General features: G+C 41.5%; 1 protein-coding gene across 9 annotated transcripts in view; it reads left to right on the forward strand.

Moving 5' to 3' along the window:
* Positions 1–19,527, forward strand: part of rbfox3a (RNA binding fox-1 homolog 3a) — a 413,293-nt gene that overhangs the window by 358,322 nt on the left and 35,444 nt on the right. For 8 of the 9 annotated variants that reach the window (XM_017034186.1, XM_017034193.1, XM_017034194.1 and 5 more), the window contains 3 exons: positions 3,817–4,065; positions 9,584–9,730; positions 19,100–19,153. In XM_017034186.1, the coding sequence (XP_016889675.1) occupies positions 3,817–4,065; positions 9,584–9,730; positions 19,100–19,153 (450 nt within the window). The remainder of the gene's footprint in view (positions 1–3,816; positions 4,066–9,583; positions 9,731–19,099; positions 19,154–19,527) is intronic. The other variant, XM_017034191.1, reaches the window with a different exon arrangement.

Raw genomic sequence — 19,527 nt, forward strand, 5'->3', positions numbered from 1 at the left:
ACCCTGAAACAGAATTCAGACCTAGCAAAGGAAAACTAAAAATCTAATTTGAAAAGTGAAAAAAAATATTAGGACATTTTTTTTAAAAAAAGCCTAAATGAATAAATAATCTAGAAGACTAAAATGAACCCTTTAATGAAACCTTTAAATTTAAACCAATCTAAACCAAACCTAGAATGGACTGCAGCGTCTTTTTGGGCTGAACTGTCTGGTGGGGGAGCAATCTTAGGGGAGCGCTGAAAGACGTAACATGAAGAAACTTAAATGGGGCAGTCACTGTGAGGAGCATGACTCCAACTGCTGCAGCGTTTGCATCGATGCCACGCCTTCTTTAACCCAGTCCACGGTAGTTTCCTAAACTCAACCGCTATGTTTTTTTTCTTCTTTGTCTCAACCAGCAACTCTGCTTCAGGAAATGAGCAGCAGCTCAAACCCCCTCACTCTGCACCACGGCAGGGTGCTTTGTTTTCCGCGACCTGTCCGTCCACTCCGACCTCCCACCTCTATGACAACACCCACCAACTTCCTCTTTCCTTCACTCCCGTCATTATTACCACAGCTGCTAGAGGTTTGCCGAACAATAAAACCTGACTATGGATCATAATAAGATGATTGCACCGCTGACCTGTGAGGTCACTTTTTAGGGGAGGACATTCTCCTCTAACTCGCATGAAGTAATTTCGGAGATAGACGGGTGGCTGATGTGGAGAGATAGATGGGGGGTGGAGAACGAGAGAGAGAGAGAGAGAGAGAGAGAAATGGATAGTATGATTTAGCTGATAGGAGAAATCATTTACCAGCGCAATTTGTCGACAAGGATCTGGGGATGTCTCAGTGTGTCAGCGCCTCAGTCACTTTGATTGATGATGGATATTCACTGACTCTCTCTCTCTCTCTCTCTCTCTCTCTCCCCTTCTTTCTTTCCCATTCTGTCTCTGTTTCTCTCTAAACCTTTGGTGCCTAAACCCCAGCAGGGCAAACTGCTCCTGCCTTAGCGTGTGTGTGTGTGTGTGTGTGTTCATGTGCATGTGTGATGTATCGCACTTCACCTCAAGATTGGGGCATATTAAAGTGGGAAAAAAATCCATGTGAACCTTTTTCCCTGCAGCTCTCACTTCACACCTTCTGCTGCCATCATTTAACTTGACCGTCTTTGTTCATGGCTCACCGGAGGTGTGTGTGAGTGTGTACTTGTGTGTTGGTGTGGTTAGGTTATGTGCTCGCCTTCAGCATGTGTCTGTATGTGTGTGTGTCTGTGTGTATTTACCAGGTGGGGCCATCTATCAGCTGGGGTCTTTATCAATGCTGTGAGGCACGGGGGCCCATCGATGAGGCTCCTTGTTTTAGTGAAACTCTGCCCCAGGCCACACATCCACCCAGTGTGGATTCTAAGATGAACAGTAAGCACAGAAATCACACCAGTGTCTACGTGAGGGCAGAACACAGCAAAGAGTCTGAGCACTGAAACTACTGTGGACTGGACAAGACCACTGTAGAAAAGGTTAGCTTTGGCTAAAACAGGAGAAGAAGTATCCAGTTTGGCTTCTGTTGTGGAGTAAAAGGTGGTTGATTTAGGCCGGAGACTCACTGTTGTTATTACTATAATGCAGTTTTTCAAAAATGGGTACCCGACCCCACCTAGGGTCGACTTAAATTCAAATGGGGTCACCTTAATTTTTTTTGTGAATATATTTTATATAAAATTATGATTAAAAACACCACCCTGTGTACAGTAATCTGAGCCAAAAACAGTTAGCTGGAGTTAACCAACCAAAACTGTGAAGTAGAAAAAGACAAATAAGACTTGGCATAAAGCTGAGCTTATTATGAGTTAGCTGCAACACAAAAAATTTAACAGGAAATATGTGTTGAATTTTTTGTCTATTTCTTTATTGTTGAATGCTGGTTAATGCTGGTTAAAGGCCTCTTGCAGTGTTAGCTGGAGGTGTGTTATACAAGAACTTGACACCAAACATGGATTTTGTGGGATAAAAAAAAAGGCCCAGAACTGTTTGGTCTTGATTTGTTGCCTGTGTTTCCAGTGGTTCTGGTGTAAGGCCGATGAGTGGACTTGTTAATCTCTGCTTCTCGTTGACTAAACTTTTCTAAAAGCGTTGCGTGTGTCTGAATCTAATAAGCACAGCAGATTCCCATTTCATTTTTTGATGACTTGACTTGTTTGCTGATGGAGATTTTGCGTTTCTTCATTTGTATGTAAAGTGAGTAAATCCTAAATTGAGCTGAACACTTTTCAGTCCGGGGAGTCGGCAATGACTCTGCCAGGAACGACGTGGCTACAGCCAGTGAGTCATCGGCAAACTGCTTTGTTATGCTCGACACCATCAATCTCCATGCATAAGAATAGCCAACTTCAATAGCAATATTGATCAGAGAAACCTTTGGAAACAGCTAAGGTCAGAGCCTCGTCCCACCTCGAAAAGTTGCAGTGATTGATTTATAAATTTTGGGGGTGCAGGCAATCTCTATCGTTTTAATGCAGTGCAGAAAAAATGATGTGCTAATATGTCAAATTGAGTCATCATCAATTTGAAGAAAGGAACCTCTGACAGGAATGTAAATTTAAAGCAGCCTGAACAAGGGAGATAGTATAAGAAGAATAAAGGCGAGGAAAAAGTGAAGTGAAAATGGATGAAAGTGGGATTTTCTTAAAAAATGTAGCTTCCTTTTTAAAAGATTTGTTTGGTTTTTATGATATTTTATGTGACAATTTTCCAATCAAATGCAAATTTTTTGAATATTTGCAAATGTTTGTCAGTGGTTTATGTTACACTCACAACAACATCTTAAATTCACAGTCTTTCTCACTCACTGAAGCTCTTATGTTCTACTTTTTTTCAAATTTCACCCGACATGTTATTGTAACTCAGACGATGAGCGTGGATTAAATTAGTCATTTTTACAGCACGTCATAAACATAGCGCTGGGACTGTCAAGGATTCCCCTTCAATCAGAACTGACCTTTCATTGACTTGTAAAATAAAGAAAACAATAAAGGAATCATATTTCTTAAAAGGTTGACATTTTGTCTCTAATTGATACTCGAGAAACGTTAGCAACAATGTCAAGGCCTGAAGCAGCAACTGTTGTGTCTCCTGTACTTTTTAAATTTTAGTTTTCCACTTTTTCTTTGAAACCCTTTTCCAAATGTGACAAAAGTCAAAGTACAGCGTGATGGGGTTTTTTTTGTTTGTTTGTTTTTTGGTGTGCTTTTAAACAATAACCTGAATTGAGCCAAAAATGTTTAAGAGACACTTTAAGGCTAAAACTCTGCCGTCGTAGAAAGACACACGACACGATGAAAATAAAAACTGAAAAGAGTTCTCACTCTCAGCCAGTCTCTTTTAAGCTTTTGGCTCAGTTGTAAAAGTGACAGATTTGCAAAACAGTCAAAGACAGATTGAGGGAAAAGAACCAAACCTGACGTTTTCACATCATCCCAGACAGGATGGTTGATGACAATGAAGAATCCACAGAGTTTCAGACGTTTTGACAGGCACTTAAGACTCAGCCACACTTCTCAGGTGTTAACAAAAGCTGCGTAAATTCTGCTCTTGCTGCTCTTCTGTCCATCGTCCTGAGTGCCAGGACGGACACGTTTACCTGTGTTTACTTTGTGATTCTTTTTCACTTTGTCAGTGAACTCATGGCAGTTCTTTTGTCACTTTTGTCTCAGTAGTTCTTCGTTAAAAATCCTTCCAGGAAGAGTTAACTTCTTCTCCTTCTTTACAGTGTTTTGGTCCATGGTTCTAATCTGTTGGTTTCTCTTTGCCCACCTCCCCACCTCTGCCCACTCAGGGTAACCAAGAGGCCCCAGCTCCTCCTGAAGCCATGGCCCAGCCCTTCCCACCAGCCCAGTACCCCGCTCCACCACAGAATGGGATCCCTGCCGAGTACGCCACGCCCCACACCCACCCGCCAGCCGACTACACAGGACCCAGCACGGTGGCAGAGCACGCCCTGACCTTGTACACGCCAACACACACACACAGTGAACAGCCGGGAACTGACAGCAACACCCCCACCCTCACAGCCACCACAGTAACGGTGAGTCTGGACTTGACACTGTGAAATTAGATGGAGCTAAATTCCACTGGACTCACTGCTGTCTTTACATTTATGAGATTAGATAGAGCTTCAGGATTCTTTTTTTTTTTCTTTTGATATTTAGATTTTCTTTGATTATTCCAGATGGATGATCAATATTAGCCCAGGGTGGGAAAGTGTGTGTGTGTGTGTGTGAGAGAGGGGGGCTCTTGCTTGGGTTTTCTGAGTGAGTTGCTTATTTTCAAAGGTTAAGCTATGCTGCTGGTCAGTATTGGTATTGCTGCCAATCCAGGCATTTTGAGGTAAAAAATAAAAAAAAATTCCTCATCAACCCTTTTCTTACCCAACCCCCCACTCTAATTACACTCCTAACACATCCAGTATATTTAAGGACATCAGTAAAATATATTAAATTAAAAAATAAGCTGAAATAAAGTAAAGGATTTAACTTTTTATTTTTCACATGGATTTTCTTCATAAAGTACCCTTGAACATTACCACTGGTTTTACATAGAGCATTAATTGCGTTTGGTAGCAATAGTAGTAGAAACAGTGGCACGTTTCAAATATTGATTACATTATATATTCAAAAGAAGATTTAAACCAAAGATTTACACCACACTTTAATAGTTGATTGTGTAAATACTGTTGTTCTTTTCTTGTTTGATGTTTCTTTAGTTCCGGGGCGACTTATTTGAGGTTCGCTCACTTCTCTGTGCTCAGCCCAAAGGCGTTTGTAGAGGATGAGACACAGAAAAGAAAGCAGGGAACAGGGAGTGAAGCGTCTCCCGCTCACTCTATGACTGCCTCTCTGAAGTTTCTTTTTGTTTTTTTTAACGCTATACTTCACACAAGTTGAATCCTTGAACTGTTTTTTTAAGTGCATCCTGTGAACTTTAAATACAAAAAAACCAACAAAGTAAATGAGAATGAGATCATGTGAATTACATAGAATGAGAAGAGAAGAATAGTCATTGGGATTCTACTGGAAGATCACGCAACTGCATGAATGCAGGGCCATGGACACACACACGCGCACACACAAACTACACACATGCAGTGCTAAAAACACCACAGTTAACTGCAACACCACTTGTCTGTGGTGAAGGAGACTTGAAGCTGACAGGCCCAATAAGATTAGATCATGCTGCGGAGGTATGGCAGTGTATAGACACTGATGGTGGAGGTGGGGGGACAGTGAGGGGGGTCCAACACCAGAAGACATGGTACAGTCAGCATTACTGGGAGTGTTTTACAGTCACTGCGGAGAGTTTGTCACAGGCTATAATTGTTACTGTCAAGAGACATAGTTGCTGGAGGATAAAGGAAAGAGACACCACGCATACTTCCACCGCCGCATAAGACACACACTACATTTATTGTCAGAAAATACACTGACAGAGCAATATATCAGGTTGATGCTGTGTTGGGTTTTTTGACTAACAAGACGAGGTCAGAACCCAGTATATAGATGAATACGGTCCAAATCCATCGTCTGCCAAAAAGGCAGCGGCTGCGCTGTGTCTTTTTTGGCCAGATTTACTTATAGGATGATCACTCACAGAGAGAAAGGAGTTCATTCATGTCTGTGTCAGCTACCATGCGGCTAATTGAATGTCAGAAATATATATTTGAAACCAAAGTACCCAGACAGAACCTGCGCCTCCCCTGTCCTCACCTCACTCACCAACCTGGAATATTTTCTCCTCAAAAGAACTTTAGGTTCAAGCTGGAGACCAAGGCCTGTCTACTTCTCCTCCAGGTTTCACATAATGAAAGACAGTAGACACTATTTAATAAATAAAAAAAATAGTTGTACTGCACTGTGGGTATTTGTCCGTCACTCTGTGTCTGAGTGATAAAATATAAAGGAAGAATCATTAGCTTTGTGTAAAAAGCACTCAAAATGCCAACTGTTTTTTAGTTCTGTGCCAAAACATTCCAGGACACATTTGATATTAAATTTGGTCTTTGCATGATGAATAACATTTTTTTTTATAAACCCAAATTCACGGAACACATTTGTCTCAGTACAGTTTGAAACAAGAACTGAAATTAAACTACAAATATTCTTCTAAAAGCCTTATTTAACAGGGGAAATGGAGGGATGGATATGAAGTCAGTGTTTAAACTAAATTCAAATTAACAATAGCAGGTAAGGCAGGAAGAAAGTCACACACAGTTAGTTTTGGCAACAGTGGAGAGAAAAAAAAGCCCTTTTAATAGGACAAAATCTCCAGCAGATCCACTCGGCAAAAAAAGAGAGAGAGGGGGGAGAACTGGGGAAGACAGATTCATGGGGAAGAAAATGTTTTCATTGAAAACATCGAAACAAAATTCCAAATGAACCATTAAACTTCAGATTCCAACTTTTTGTTGAATATAATTTTTTTGTGATGATGACATTTTGCTGCTGCCTGGACAGGTAACAGCTGGGAGCTGGGATTAACTAATTAATAATCCCTGTCTTTGTTTGGAGAACGTCTGTGGTTCTAACACACAGTACATTGTCTGAACAGACGACTTCATTTTAGTCCCTTTTCAGTGAAAAACAAAAGGGTCACAGTTGTGAATAGCCCTCGTCTTCCACTCTGACACAGAGTCGGGAACACAGTTTCAGCGTCTCCTTCTTCTGCTGCTGCCTTAATGAGGACTATTCTAATTTGTCGTCCTTCGGTGTAATGGACATGTGTCACTTCATCACCGGGTAAACCCGTGAAATAAACAACACTTTTGACCCAACAACTGTTTTGTTGATTTCTGGAGAGAGGTCTGAGCCCGTCCCCTCTGCTGGACCTGATAGCTAATAGCATACGATTTCTCATCTGATTGCTTCTGTTATAGGCCTGCGGAGGCAGACCGCAGTCGCACTGCTGAGCTCAGCAAGTAGCACACACACACACACAGACGGACGGGAGAGACACACCAACACATGCTCCCTCATGTGGGAGATCTCACTGGTTTAGGGCAGTTTGGGGGAGATTCAAGCTGTTTGTGTGCATGTCGTCTTTGTGTACACAACCTTCCACGATGCAGTAATCACTTCCATTAGAAGATCCAATAATTGCGGCTCAAGCTTTTCCTTCAAATCACGTTTGTTTTTTCATCTCAGCTCTGATGCAACAGTATTTACTGAATGGTAAAAAATAAATGATTATTTACAGATTTGTCGAGGTGCTTTGTTGATCGGGATAAGTCACTTGACGACGTTTCGTGAATTCAAGTGGTGCATAGATAAATTTGTGTATTAAGGAGTGTGTGTGTTTATCTTAATGACACACAGTAAACTTGTTTTTTACCCACCTATCTTTTCCTCTACTAATCAGCACTTAGCCTCATTGCATTTTTAATTTTTCATTCTCTCCCTCTCTCTCCTGAATGCAGCTCTCGACTGCACTTACGTCAGCGACCAGGCAGTTTTAGGTCATTATCATTACATACCAGTGGGGTTTGTGTGTGTACCTGCCCCCCCCCAATGCATACCTCCAGCCTACAGAGATATAATTCATCATGTAAATGCTCATACCTTCGACTGGGCCACGAGCACAGAACGTTCTGTGTACGTTCACATTCACGCAGGTCATGAATCCTCCAGTCTTATGACAGAAGCAGCGGGGTTTAAAGTTTATTCAGAAGTTTAGTTTCAGCGAAACTTTTGCTTCTCTCACAACTGCAGGGAGAAGAAGAGTTTACACAAACAAGTCAAGAAGTGGCAACAATTATGTCCTTGGACATTTTTGAACCGGTCTCACCCAAAATAAGTGCTGACAAAAACACACCTTCTCAAAAACAGTGAAGCCACACAGTGAACTGTATTCCAACATATCCTTAATATAAAAGGAAGTAAGAGGACAAGTGATCTTGTATCTCCGAACTAAAAGTAAAAAAAAAAAGAGAGAGGGTGTAGGAAAAGTGAAGGATTTCTGTTCTTGGTTTAACAGGAGGGAGAACGTAACGTGGTCTTGAACTTTAACATGCTCTGACATGTTTTTCCGCTCTCCACGGTTATGAAGTGGAGTTATCTGACTCACCATCTACCTGTCAGCTCCATCCAGTCCGAGGATTTATCTCTGACCTCTCTCACCACCGCACGTCGGCACCTGGCCGGCTGTTTTTAGTTTTGAGGAAAAACTCTCCAGACAGTTGTATGCGTAAACCTCCAGAGATTAACAGTTTCACAGAAGCTTCACACCAACAATCTCCTTCTATTTCCACACAATTTTGATGCATTTCTGTGTTGACATATGACTTGTTAAATGAAGAGTGGCAGACAGGGACGGGCTCAGTTGTCTGAGCACAGTGGGGTGTCTGTACAGTGGAATAGAAATTCAGTGGTTCTTCTTAATGAATCAATTCATCAAGATGGGACATTTCAACAGCAGCAACTCTAAAATGATCAAACCTTGGTTGAGATCCAGTGCTTTACAATTAAAAAAAAAAAATTACACAGAAAAACATGTTGAAAACTTGTCTGCTCAAAACAGACATGTTCAAAGTGAGTGCAGCAAGACGACTGGCTCCTGTGGCAGACATGGTGCGCCGCTGCTGAGGACTGGTGACGAGCAGCTGATTGCACCAGTGACACCCAGAGAAATGACAGCTGTGATTAGAAAGTGTGGAGAAGCAGAAAAGTGAGAGACTAAAAAACTTTGATCGGTTCTTGCAACACAGTCATCTTCCTGACCGGACCGATGCCAAAGCTTCATTACAGCCAATTAGCAGTTTTAATGCTGGGCTGATCACAGTGAGCCAAGTCTACTTTTTATTTATCAAAGCAGTCGTTTCTCTCTCAGGAGCCACTGATTTAATAATAGCTGTATTTTGTCACATTGTAAATTCTACTGCGTGTTGTATGAGGGTTCAACAGTAGCCTGCAATAATAAAGGCATGAAGTGGACCGACTTAAAGAGGTTCGTCTGCGGCAGCGACTTTCACTTCCGCTGGTGCCAGCGCTGCTCAATATTAGCGGGTCTGAGTTGAGGGTTTCTAACAGGTGGCCATTTTCTGCAGAAGTGCTGTAGCAGTTTAATGCAAGTGCTGCGTTGACTTGGAATGTACAGTTTGGCAACGTCCACCATAAATCTGGCCAATATGAATTTATAGTGTACATACCAATAAACAGTGCACTTTGGAAGCAGATCATTTAAATTGTTGGACTGAAACCAACTTAAATTAATTGACTTGTTTACTCGAATGTTGCTGATTCTGACGATAGCAAGTCAACTTTGGTTGGTTTGCAACATGCAAGACTAAGACTGTTGCTAATGCTGCGGCGTTAGCATTAGCAACTGTCATCACTGAGACTTTTGAAGCCACTTTTGACTGTAAGACAGTGGTTAACCAATTGAAGAATACTAAACTAAAATCAACAACTTGTCTTTACTTTTTTGGGTTTTCACAAATCTACAGTGGGTTTTTTTCTTGTATTATTTTATAAATATGAATTAATATTTTATGACTTCTCACTCTTGTTATCTGTATAATGCTGGATTTTTTTTTTTTTTTTCTCTAACCGCAGCAGGCAGAGGAGGCTGTACAGACGGAGGGTTCCCAGCAGCTCCACCTGCAGCCCAATGACTCATCTGGGAAGCAGCAGCCTAAGAGGTTACATGTCTCCAACATTCCTTTCCGCTTCCGAGATCCCGACCTGCGGCAAATGTTTGGGGTAAGATAATGTGATAATGAAAAACCAAATCAAATAATGAAAGACAGCAGCAGGAAGGGAGAGATAATTCACTGCATCATGGGAGTTTCCAGCCTCCCATGATGCAGTGAATTGGGCCTACAGCAGCATGACAAAGGGAAAACTCATGTTTAACTAATTGTTGGCTTTATTTAAATGTGATCATCTTTCTTTCCTGGCTCTCAAACAAACGTTGTTTGTTTTTAATACAACAAAGGTGAGCGTGGCGTCGTCCCTCATTTCAATGTCGCCACCAGTTGGATTACAGGAATGACTCACATGCTGGCATCATTTGGAATTGGAAGCAGACATTACTTTGGTTGTCCATCAACGCTGTTGTCCACTTTGGCTCATTAAATATACAACATGCCAAATAATCATAATGTGATATTAAGAAGCATCTAGAAGATGAATGGCCGTCGCTAAAGTTTAAACAATGTTAGAATTGAAGTGAGGGCTGAGGTCACGCTCATGCAGTTCCACCTGGTGAACACAAATGAGCTCCATCCAAATTCCTAATTTTCGTTGTGTGATTGTTGACAGACATTTTTGGCTCTTGTTGTGTTCATCTTCAGACTGGCTCTGTGTGGTTGCGTCTGGATTTAGTGCAGGCATAATTGTTACCAGGCCTCGTTTTAGAACACCTCACACATTAGTCTTACATACGGTGAAATTATGTTGCAACAGGGGCTCTCTCCCTGTGTCAAAAACCAGTTTCTTAATGCAAACACCAGACCAATCACAGAGGAGTAACTGACTCCCAGTGATTCAGAATCTGAGGCACGTGTTTGGAAGTTTTAAACGACAGCAGCAGCAGCAGCAGCAGCAGCATTATTATTGGAGGCCATAAGAGCCACGTTGACAGCAGCATGTGCAAATGATGCAGCAAAATGCAGTGACAAAGTACAATTAGCAGTGAGCATCACCTCAAATATAACGGTTATTACAACAATCTCCGGCGTGTAAAGTGGAAAATAATTCACACCTTTATCTCTGTTTGCCCCCCAACCTGCAGCCTTAAGTGGACTTTGGAGAGTTTAGTAATAATGCTTATATTCTCTTCTCCTTATGTGGGCAAAAGAAACGTGAAATGTGTAGGCCAGTGTATAATACAACAAGAAGAAATTTATTTTTTTTATGCAGCACCAACTCTCAGCCAATATTAACAAACACACACACACACACAGACACACACACGTTCTCACACCTGTTTGTACATCATCGGAGCAATTTAAAGGTTCAGGGTCTTTTCCCAGTTTGTGGCGTTCATATGCAGCAGGAGGAGGAGGCAGGGTTCAAACTACTGACCTGAGGAAAATGCAGCGATACAACGCAGCAATTATGTGATTTACAGAACATTTTGTTTCAGCCGTGCTTATCTACACGGTTAAACAGCGCTGCCCCCATCATCCCTCTGTTATTGGAGTTTTTGGCAGTCCCTAACCCAGGATGCGGGAACAAACGTGAGATGCATAATCTGTGTAAGTGTGCAACACAAATCTCTAGTTTAGGAAAAGTTTTGCTTTTTTTTCTACTACTGTAGCCAGTGGCAGGGTTATAGTCACAGTCTACTGGCGGCAAATGTGGGTACAAAACATCTGAAAATGGAAACCCCCAGAGTTTAATTATCTGTCTCTGTGGAAACCTAATTCAAAGAATGGTTTTTCCATGTCACACTTTTTCACATAATAATTTTTATATATATATATATATTTTTTTTTTTACCTCTGTACAAAGAAGAAAAAACTTCTGGCTGGGCTTAGATCACAGTGTCAGCCCAGTGCAGTTGTACATCAAAACCAACAAAGAATTAAGAGCAGAGCTGAACAAAAGGTAGACGGCAAAAACGAGTAAATCTGTACGAGCAGGAGTCTCTGGGAAAGTCAGGCTACATCTCAGTCAATTTATAACATCTTTAACCTTTTCTTCAAGAGTCTCAATTTCACCTTTCTGGAAATTGTAAAATAAATAAATGAGGTATATTTCCAGTTGGCTAAACTAGGTTTCAGCTTAGAGAAGAATTATGCACATTATTTTATACTAGCCTATTAAGAGCTGAGTTGTGAACGTCGATTTTTCTCTACTTTGCTGTCTAGCAATATACTTGAATCCGTAGCTTGCTACAGAGCTAACTGTCGTCATGCCTAGCTACAGATTCACCCACCTACCAAGCTACCTTGCTACTGTTGAAGTTATATAAAATTTGAATAATGGCTTCTGGAAGCTGGAGGTTTTTCAGCAGTAGATACTGGAGGTACTGACTACCGTACACACTGTTTTTCCAAGTGGCTTGAAAATCCCAGGAAACCCAGTCTATCAGATTATTTTGCAAACAGGTGAATATGTGCACTAATGAGTGACCTGCGTGTGCGCCACCTGCTGGAGCCCAGTGTTAGCGGTCACTGCCAGGAGCTTTCCTTACTTGTCACTTAAGAACAGCAGCTGTGGAGGTTTTATGATCCATTGTGTTTTGTAGCAGTTTGCTGGTAGAGGATGGACGAGGGTTGTCACAGCTCTCACACACAACCACACGCAGTACAAACTCTCTCACACACCACTTTCTCTTCTCCTCCCTGTTAATGGTCCGGCTTTAAGGATTAATGGTTGTGGGCAGGGCAGTCGTACCGCAGTTGAGATTCCATCTGGGCTCTGCTTTCGCCACAATGGACTCCAGTGGCATTTTCCTGCGTTCACTTAAAATGGGACTTGAGAGCAACTGACTCAATTTTCCAATACGTTTCTGCTAGACTACCGCCACAATGCAAACAAAGGCAATAGCTGAGACATTATAGCAAATGGAATTCTGTGTCATTTCGGCAAAAGCCGTAATAGAAAAGCAATATGAGAGCATTAAACAAAGCCATATAGAGAAGTTCAATCAAAGGTGATGCTGCCACAAGCTGGAGGTCTGTCTCTGAGAATTACACAATAATACACAATAACACTTGCTCGCACACCTCTGGAAATCGAGCGCAGGACACAGAATTAAAGCCAGATTGTCGGGTTTGGCGGCGACAGAGATGCACATACGAGACAGGAAAAAAGCGCAACGTTGTAAAGAAATAAAACTGGGTTCATTACCCAAGCTTATTTGAGTTTAATTCATAATTAGAAAAACACATTTGGAAGGAAATTACTAGGCCAGGGAAGAGGGTTTTAATGGTGGAATGATAATTGGCATTCACAGCAACACTTCACTGATTCAATTCTACCATTCTCAAGATGTGGCTGAAATCTGTAATCTCGGTCTCCACCTCCAATCATTCCCTGGGACTGGATACTAATGTTGGTTTACCTGCACGTCCATCGGCGATGTTAATATCTGCTCTCTCCAAACAGAGTGGAATCCAATTCCAGTCCTCGCGGTTTGACATGAATTTGTCTGTTTCGGGGGCTTTATTACGTGCTTTGTCGTGGTTTCTGATGTATGGAATCTTACCGCCTATCGCTAGGTCTGAACCCAGTTTTGCCGATGCTGCACCTGCAGGAGCCCGCTCATTTAACCCCAAACAAAAGTGAAACTTCACACGCTAATATGCAGCACTGCTGCCGTCCCTGGAGCCTCAGCTGTGTTTAATTAATAAGCAAGCACTTAGTGAGCCTGCTGCAACAGGGTCCTCACGGTCATATTCCCAGTGGTAGGGGTCCAGATGAGTCATTAGACATTGCGCACATATAGTCGCGGCGAGTGTGTAGCACAAACGCATGTATCGTCAGTATCTGCGCGTGCACGTTTGTGGTGAGGTGAGCACCAGGGGTTGGATTCTGCGCTAATGGAGTTTTAATGACACCTACTCCTGCCTAATCACCTCTTCTTGAGGCTTCCAGCATTCCAGGTAACCCGATGTGTTCCCAGCTTGGGAATTCTTTTTAATGTCTCCCGTTCATGGCTACACTCTCATTTGCCTCGCCAATTATTCCATAAGGCTCCACTCTAACCAGCCCTGCCTCGGAGGAGGCAAGGTGTAATTATAATCTAAAAACCTGCTAATTTACACCTACATATCACCACAACATCAGAGTCATTTTGTACTGAGTGGGTTGTTAGAAAAGCTGTGCTTTGCCATTGTTGTGTCCCTAAGTAATGTGAGCAGGTTTGCGTTGATTAAGACAATTATGATGTTTGGAATAAAGCGGGACAGTCATAAAAATATATTGATGTGTTTATCGTTGTGCGCCGTTATGAATGCAAGATTGTCCATTACATGGCATGTCTTCACTATTGACACACTATAATTATTGCACAAAGACCAAAGGTGCCTCATTAATTATGAAATATAATTTAATATACAAGTATATGGAGAGTGTTTGAATTTTAATGTTGTTTGAATATTGGATACTGTGCTTAAAATATTTCTGTGCAACTGGTGTTTCTGCTGCAAAATAGTAACTCATGTATTCTCTGATTAATTATAAATGTTAAAAAAAATTATTCTGATAAAAGTTGGCAAATTTCAAAACTATTTACTGACAATACAGTTGTTCCCTACAACAAAAACAAACAAAAAACGACCTTCTTACCAAAAAATAGTTGAGAAACTCATCAGTGAAGATAAAGGAATTATGTTAAAAAAACTAACAAATAACAATCTTAGTAATGCTAACGTTATGTGACAACGACCTATTATAAACCTATTATACATTTTTAAATAAAAAGTTAAAAACTATAAATGCTTTATAAGTGCCTGAATATGAGTTCTGTGGAAAATATATACATAAAAAAAACTAAGTAAAACGACCGTGATTCAATGTTGAAATAATGAATGAATAGGAACAAATTTCACATCAGTAAAATGAGTTCATATTCCATTCCCTCCTTCAGAAATGCAGTATAAAATGATTTCACTCCACTTTTAAACAGTTTACTATTAAAGCAGCCGATTCACTGTGTGAAAACCCAGCCCTAATTATGAGAGTGCCGTGGTATTTCTGTTAGCTTGAAACAGCACTAATTTTGACTAATGGAAACAGCCATCTGAGACACTCCAGTGGAGACTCACCACTATACAAAGATATATAGAGGAGTGAAAGGGAGCGGGGTGGTAAAAAACAGGAGCAATTGGAGGAAAAGTGCAGCCAAGAAGTTAGCATCAGAAGTTTAATACAACACGGAGTCAGACGCTGTGTCGACCCCCAGCGGTATAGGCCTGTAAGATTGTTGGGATGGCGACAAACTGTGGTCAAAAAGGACAATATTCAAATATATTCCATCCATTTGAGGCCTGATTATAACTGGTTTAAGCGTTTAACTTTGATTGTTGTGGTGGTGTAGAAGACGACCTCAGTGGCACCACAGACAGAGGACCAAAACAAACACATACCTCCTGTGTTCTTGTTCATCAGCTTATTGACATCGATCTAGGCTATTGGATTTGTGTAACGATGGCTGAAAGCTTACAGGCGTGTGTGTGTCCTTGTACGTGCGTGCGTGCATGTGTGTGTGTGTGTGTGTGTATGCGCATGTGTTGTGCCTCAACGCTGGCCAGGCTGACAGGGTAATTAGTTCTAATGAAATAACACAGCTATTGTGGACAACAATTAAAGGTAGCTTTCATCCCACTCATTAGCCTTAGTGGAGAAGCTCTTCTCATCTGCTCCACTTCTTAATGATGTGATCTGAAGGACACACTCTGCAATGAAACAATCTCAGCGCAAATATTTTTAAATATATAGAATGTATTAAAATTCAAAACTAGTCCCTTTTTGCTGAATTCAATTTCCCACACAAGTGATGCATTGTGGGTTTTACGTTGCTAGGCGTCATAGTGTTGCATTCATGTCCTGTTCCAGTTCTAGTGTAGAAGTGTCTAATTTCCTGCCATTTCTAATTCTACATACAGTTTCTCCCCATTTTTTTAAATGACCTCAATCATGGACCATTCTGGGGTTATTACGTGGGCCACGTTTGGCCCTCAGGCCACTATTTAAAAAGACTACTGTTTGTTTGTTTTCATTTGTGTTTTTACTGTGTTCTTTTTCTTTTTTATAAAAGAGAAAATGTCTTAAAAATTAAAAAATTAATGACAACATACATGATTCTAAAAACCCACAATAGGTCTGTCCTTGTGCTTTTTGTTTTTCCAAATAGAAGTCCTGAGACATGAAAGTCCATTACATTGTCAGTGTAACATAATAGAGCAGAGATGACAATAGAATCAATTATTCAGTCATTTAATTAACAAAAAAATTAATCAGAAACAAATTATCGAAATATCATTGTGATCTGTTCATGGCCGTTCAAACCCCCGGTCCGCCCTTTTTTCTTTTTTCTTTTTTTTTTTCATGCGCTCATCTCTCATACTTCACACACAAAAATCAATAAAATGCATTTTGCCATTGCACTGGAGAAAGCAGAGCTATTGTGGCTAAACGGCTTGTTCAGCAGCCTGTGGACTCAGGCAGGAGACCCAGACAGAGACAGACAAACGGAGACAAATCGAGACAGAACCAGGCAGAGGAAAGGAGAGCGCTGATCCAAGACCCAACCCTAACCTGCAACACGTGCTAATAGATCTACACTGCAAGGAAATGCATGCATGAAACCAGCAATTCACTCAAAAATCCACTTTTCAGGCCAACATTTCTTTGTTTTTCCTTATCTTACAAATTGAAATATTTGGCTTTTTGCTTCTTCTTTTTTCCCCTCTTATATCGTTGCGTTGCTTTTTCTTCATTTGACATAATTTCCTGGTGTTGGACTTAACCTATAGATGTGTCGTTATTGTGTACCATGTATGAAAATGCAAATCATATGATCCGACACACATTTTGCTGGAGGACCTCTGTCTTGAGGGCTAATTCCAGGGAAGTGACCTTGCCTTTTCTCCGCTGCCTGCCTCCATGTTTATTTATTTATTGAAATAAACTACTTGATTCAAGGTCTAGTTATAGGACTACAAGGCTGAGCATTACCATACAGTCTGGCAAGGTTAGTTCACACAGCCATTAGTTTCTCCCTAGCTCCCTCTACAGCCAGCTTCACGCTGAGCCTTCGCTGATGTTTCTAATTTTGATAAATGAAAAGTTTTACTTTAACAGAATTTTCTAAGAAAAACAAACGCAGCTGCGGTCCACATCTCCGTCCACACTCGCTCTCCACTTGTCGGTGTTTGGTGTTTGCAGTGTTGCTGGTTTAGCTCTGCCTCTGGCCTTCATTTTGCAGTCTGACCTCAGATGGATAATCAGACTATTTTATGCAAACGTAGAATGAACACATGAAGGTGTTTGTAAATTATGGCATTATTTAAATCTGATGTGTGTTCTTGAAGACACTGCAGGATTAAGCAGACATTAAAGCCACGGTGCATCTATTTATGGATGTCATTCACGGCCAGGAAAAGCCTGGTTGTCAGAAAGGAGGAAAATAAAATTGGAGACGTCTTTGAAATTGTTGATGCGTTGCTGAAACTAGCAAACAACGTGATGAAAAAAATACAGAGGCAGTTAGAGAGCTTTGCTGACCTTAAACTTTCAACTTGCTACAGCGATGATGGCGTTTACTCTGAAGCTGCTTTCACACCTCCACAGAAGTCTGTTCATTTACCCGTCGTAGGTCAGAAGTCCACAGGTGTCACTCTGGACTTTAAAAACATCTCAACAGCAACTAACTTGGAAGTTTACTTTAATTTCCATAAATTCCCATGCATGAGTCTTACTGACTGGAGCTAACTGCTTGATTTTACTCAAATGGTAACATCAACACTTTTTTGATAGATTTTCAAACACAGATTGATGAATATCTGTTAATTGTAGTCGTTACTAATTATGAAATGCATCATAAAACAACTCATTTATGAATGGACACCAGTTGAACATAACTTTCACATTACATTCTTTTGGTGAAGGTTTTAAACAGTGACTTTGGGTGAGCCTTATTTTATTGGTGAGGACGGGGGGGTTGCGTAACTACCTCGGTAACAACGTTAAAGACGTAGTGATTAATAGTAGTGTTTCGGGAAGCTGACTGTACAGGAAGTCCTAAGTCTGTAGCCTGTGACATAAAAATGTGTCCTTTTCAGGGTCACCTCCCCTGAACTCCCCCGTTATCCAAACCTCTAGTTAGGAACATGAGATCTTAGGAAAAGCTTTTACTCAAATTTTTAAATGAGCAAAGTTTACCAAATATTCATATCCATGTCGTGATATATGCTCTGTTTGACTGTTTAACTGACACTGACTGTTTAATTTATATCACACTGGCTCAACATTTCCTTTGATTCTAATTTTCTCCATCACTGTTTTCGACCGTACGTTGAAGTCACTGATTCAACTTCGGAGTTTATTTACATAGACAGTGGTCCTGTGTCTTTAGTGGGTTTTTTTGGCGAATCATAATGCCTGACAGGCACTCATTCAGCAGCATCAATGAGCAAGAAGTCATGGTCAGTAGGATCAAGTCTTAACTCCACATAATTAGCCAATTAAAGTGAAGCATGGAGCTAATAAAGACCATTAACAGCTAGATCAGAAGAGAACCTGTGGGCACCCAGTGCTATGGTGGGGGGGGGGGGGGTGGGGGGGGGGGGGTGGGGGGGGGGGGGTGGGGGGGGGGGGGGGTGGGGGGGGGGGGGTGGGGGGGGGGGGGTGGGGGGGGGGGGGTGGGGGGGGGGGTGGCTGTGGCAGGTAATTATGATGACGGTCTGCACTGTGAGCAGATAAACAAACCTCTAATTTATCACAGACTATCCACTAACGCTCTCTCTCTCCCCCCCTTCTCTCCTTCTCCTACCCCCACCTCACACACCCCATTTCCTGTTTTAAATGAGGGGTCTTTTGCCTCCACTAGAAATATTCCATCTCCCTCTCACTCTCTTTTTTCTTTTCTTGAAGAGGCAGAGGAAAAGCACGATGATGGGCATCATTAAGATCAGCGGTGCATGCTGAGGCATTGCACTGCTAGAGCGTCTGCATCCACCATCGTAATGTTCATTAACACCGCATAGCCCTAGTGCCCAGCACACACACACACACACACACACACACACACACACAGGCACGGCTTTATTACCACAACAGAGCAAACACAGCATTAAACAGCATTAAGCGTAAATGGATATTTTATTAATCTCATTGTAGGGTGAAGAGGAGTTTGTTAATTTGGAGCATTGACTGCTTGACCTTTTTAGCAGTGAGGAGGAGGAGGAGGAGGAGGGCGGGGGGGCAGTTTTCACCATACGTCGGTGTATTGCTCTTTTAAAGCAAGGATTCCTTTTTTTTTTCTTCGTCTTTACCTTAAACAGTAGGAGATAACAGTTCAGGTACCATGTACTAATTATTCCCTTCCTCTCTCCCTCTCCCTCTCCCTCTCTCTGCCTCCCCCCTGCCCTCCTTTTCCCTCCCTGTCCTCTGCAGCAATTTGGCAAGATTTTAGACGTGGAGATTATTTTTAACGAGCGAGGCTCCAAGGTAAGTGCACCATAACCATACATTCACGAACAGTCTCTCAAACACACATTTTCTCACTGACTGTATTTGTCCTCAGGCCTCCTATTCCCTTGTAGTCCTCCACTCCCCTCAGTCACTGTCTTCACAGCTCCGCGGTCCCACTGTCTAATAGTAATTATGGACCTATCAGTGACACTTGCCTCCAGGCAGCTTTTACACCTGACCGAACTGTCATATATTGTGACATACAGTGAATCGCTCCCACTTATCTTAACGCTGACAGTGGGATTCATACAATCTGCAAAACACACACCGCCTCGCCTGGTTACAGAGCTCAAAAGTGTGCTTTTTTTGTTTTAAATAAATAAAAATGAAAAAAAGTCCCTGTATACTGG

This window comes from Cynoglossus semilaevis, chromosome 8 (assembly GCF_000523025.1).
Source record: "Cynoglossus semilaevis isolate Cse_v1.0 chromosome 8, Cse_v1.0, whole genome shotgun sequence".
In the NCBI taxonomy this organism is placed as follows: Eukaryota; Metazoa; Chordata; class Actinopteri; order Pleuronectiformes; family Cynoglossidae; genus Cynoglossus; species Cynoglossus semilaevis.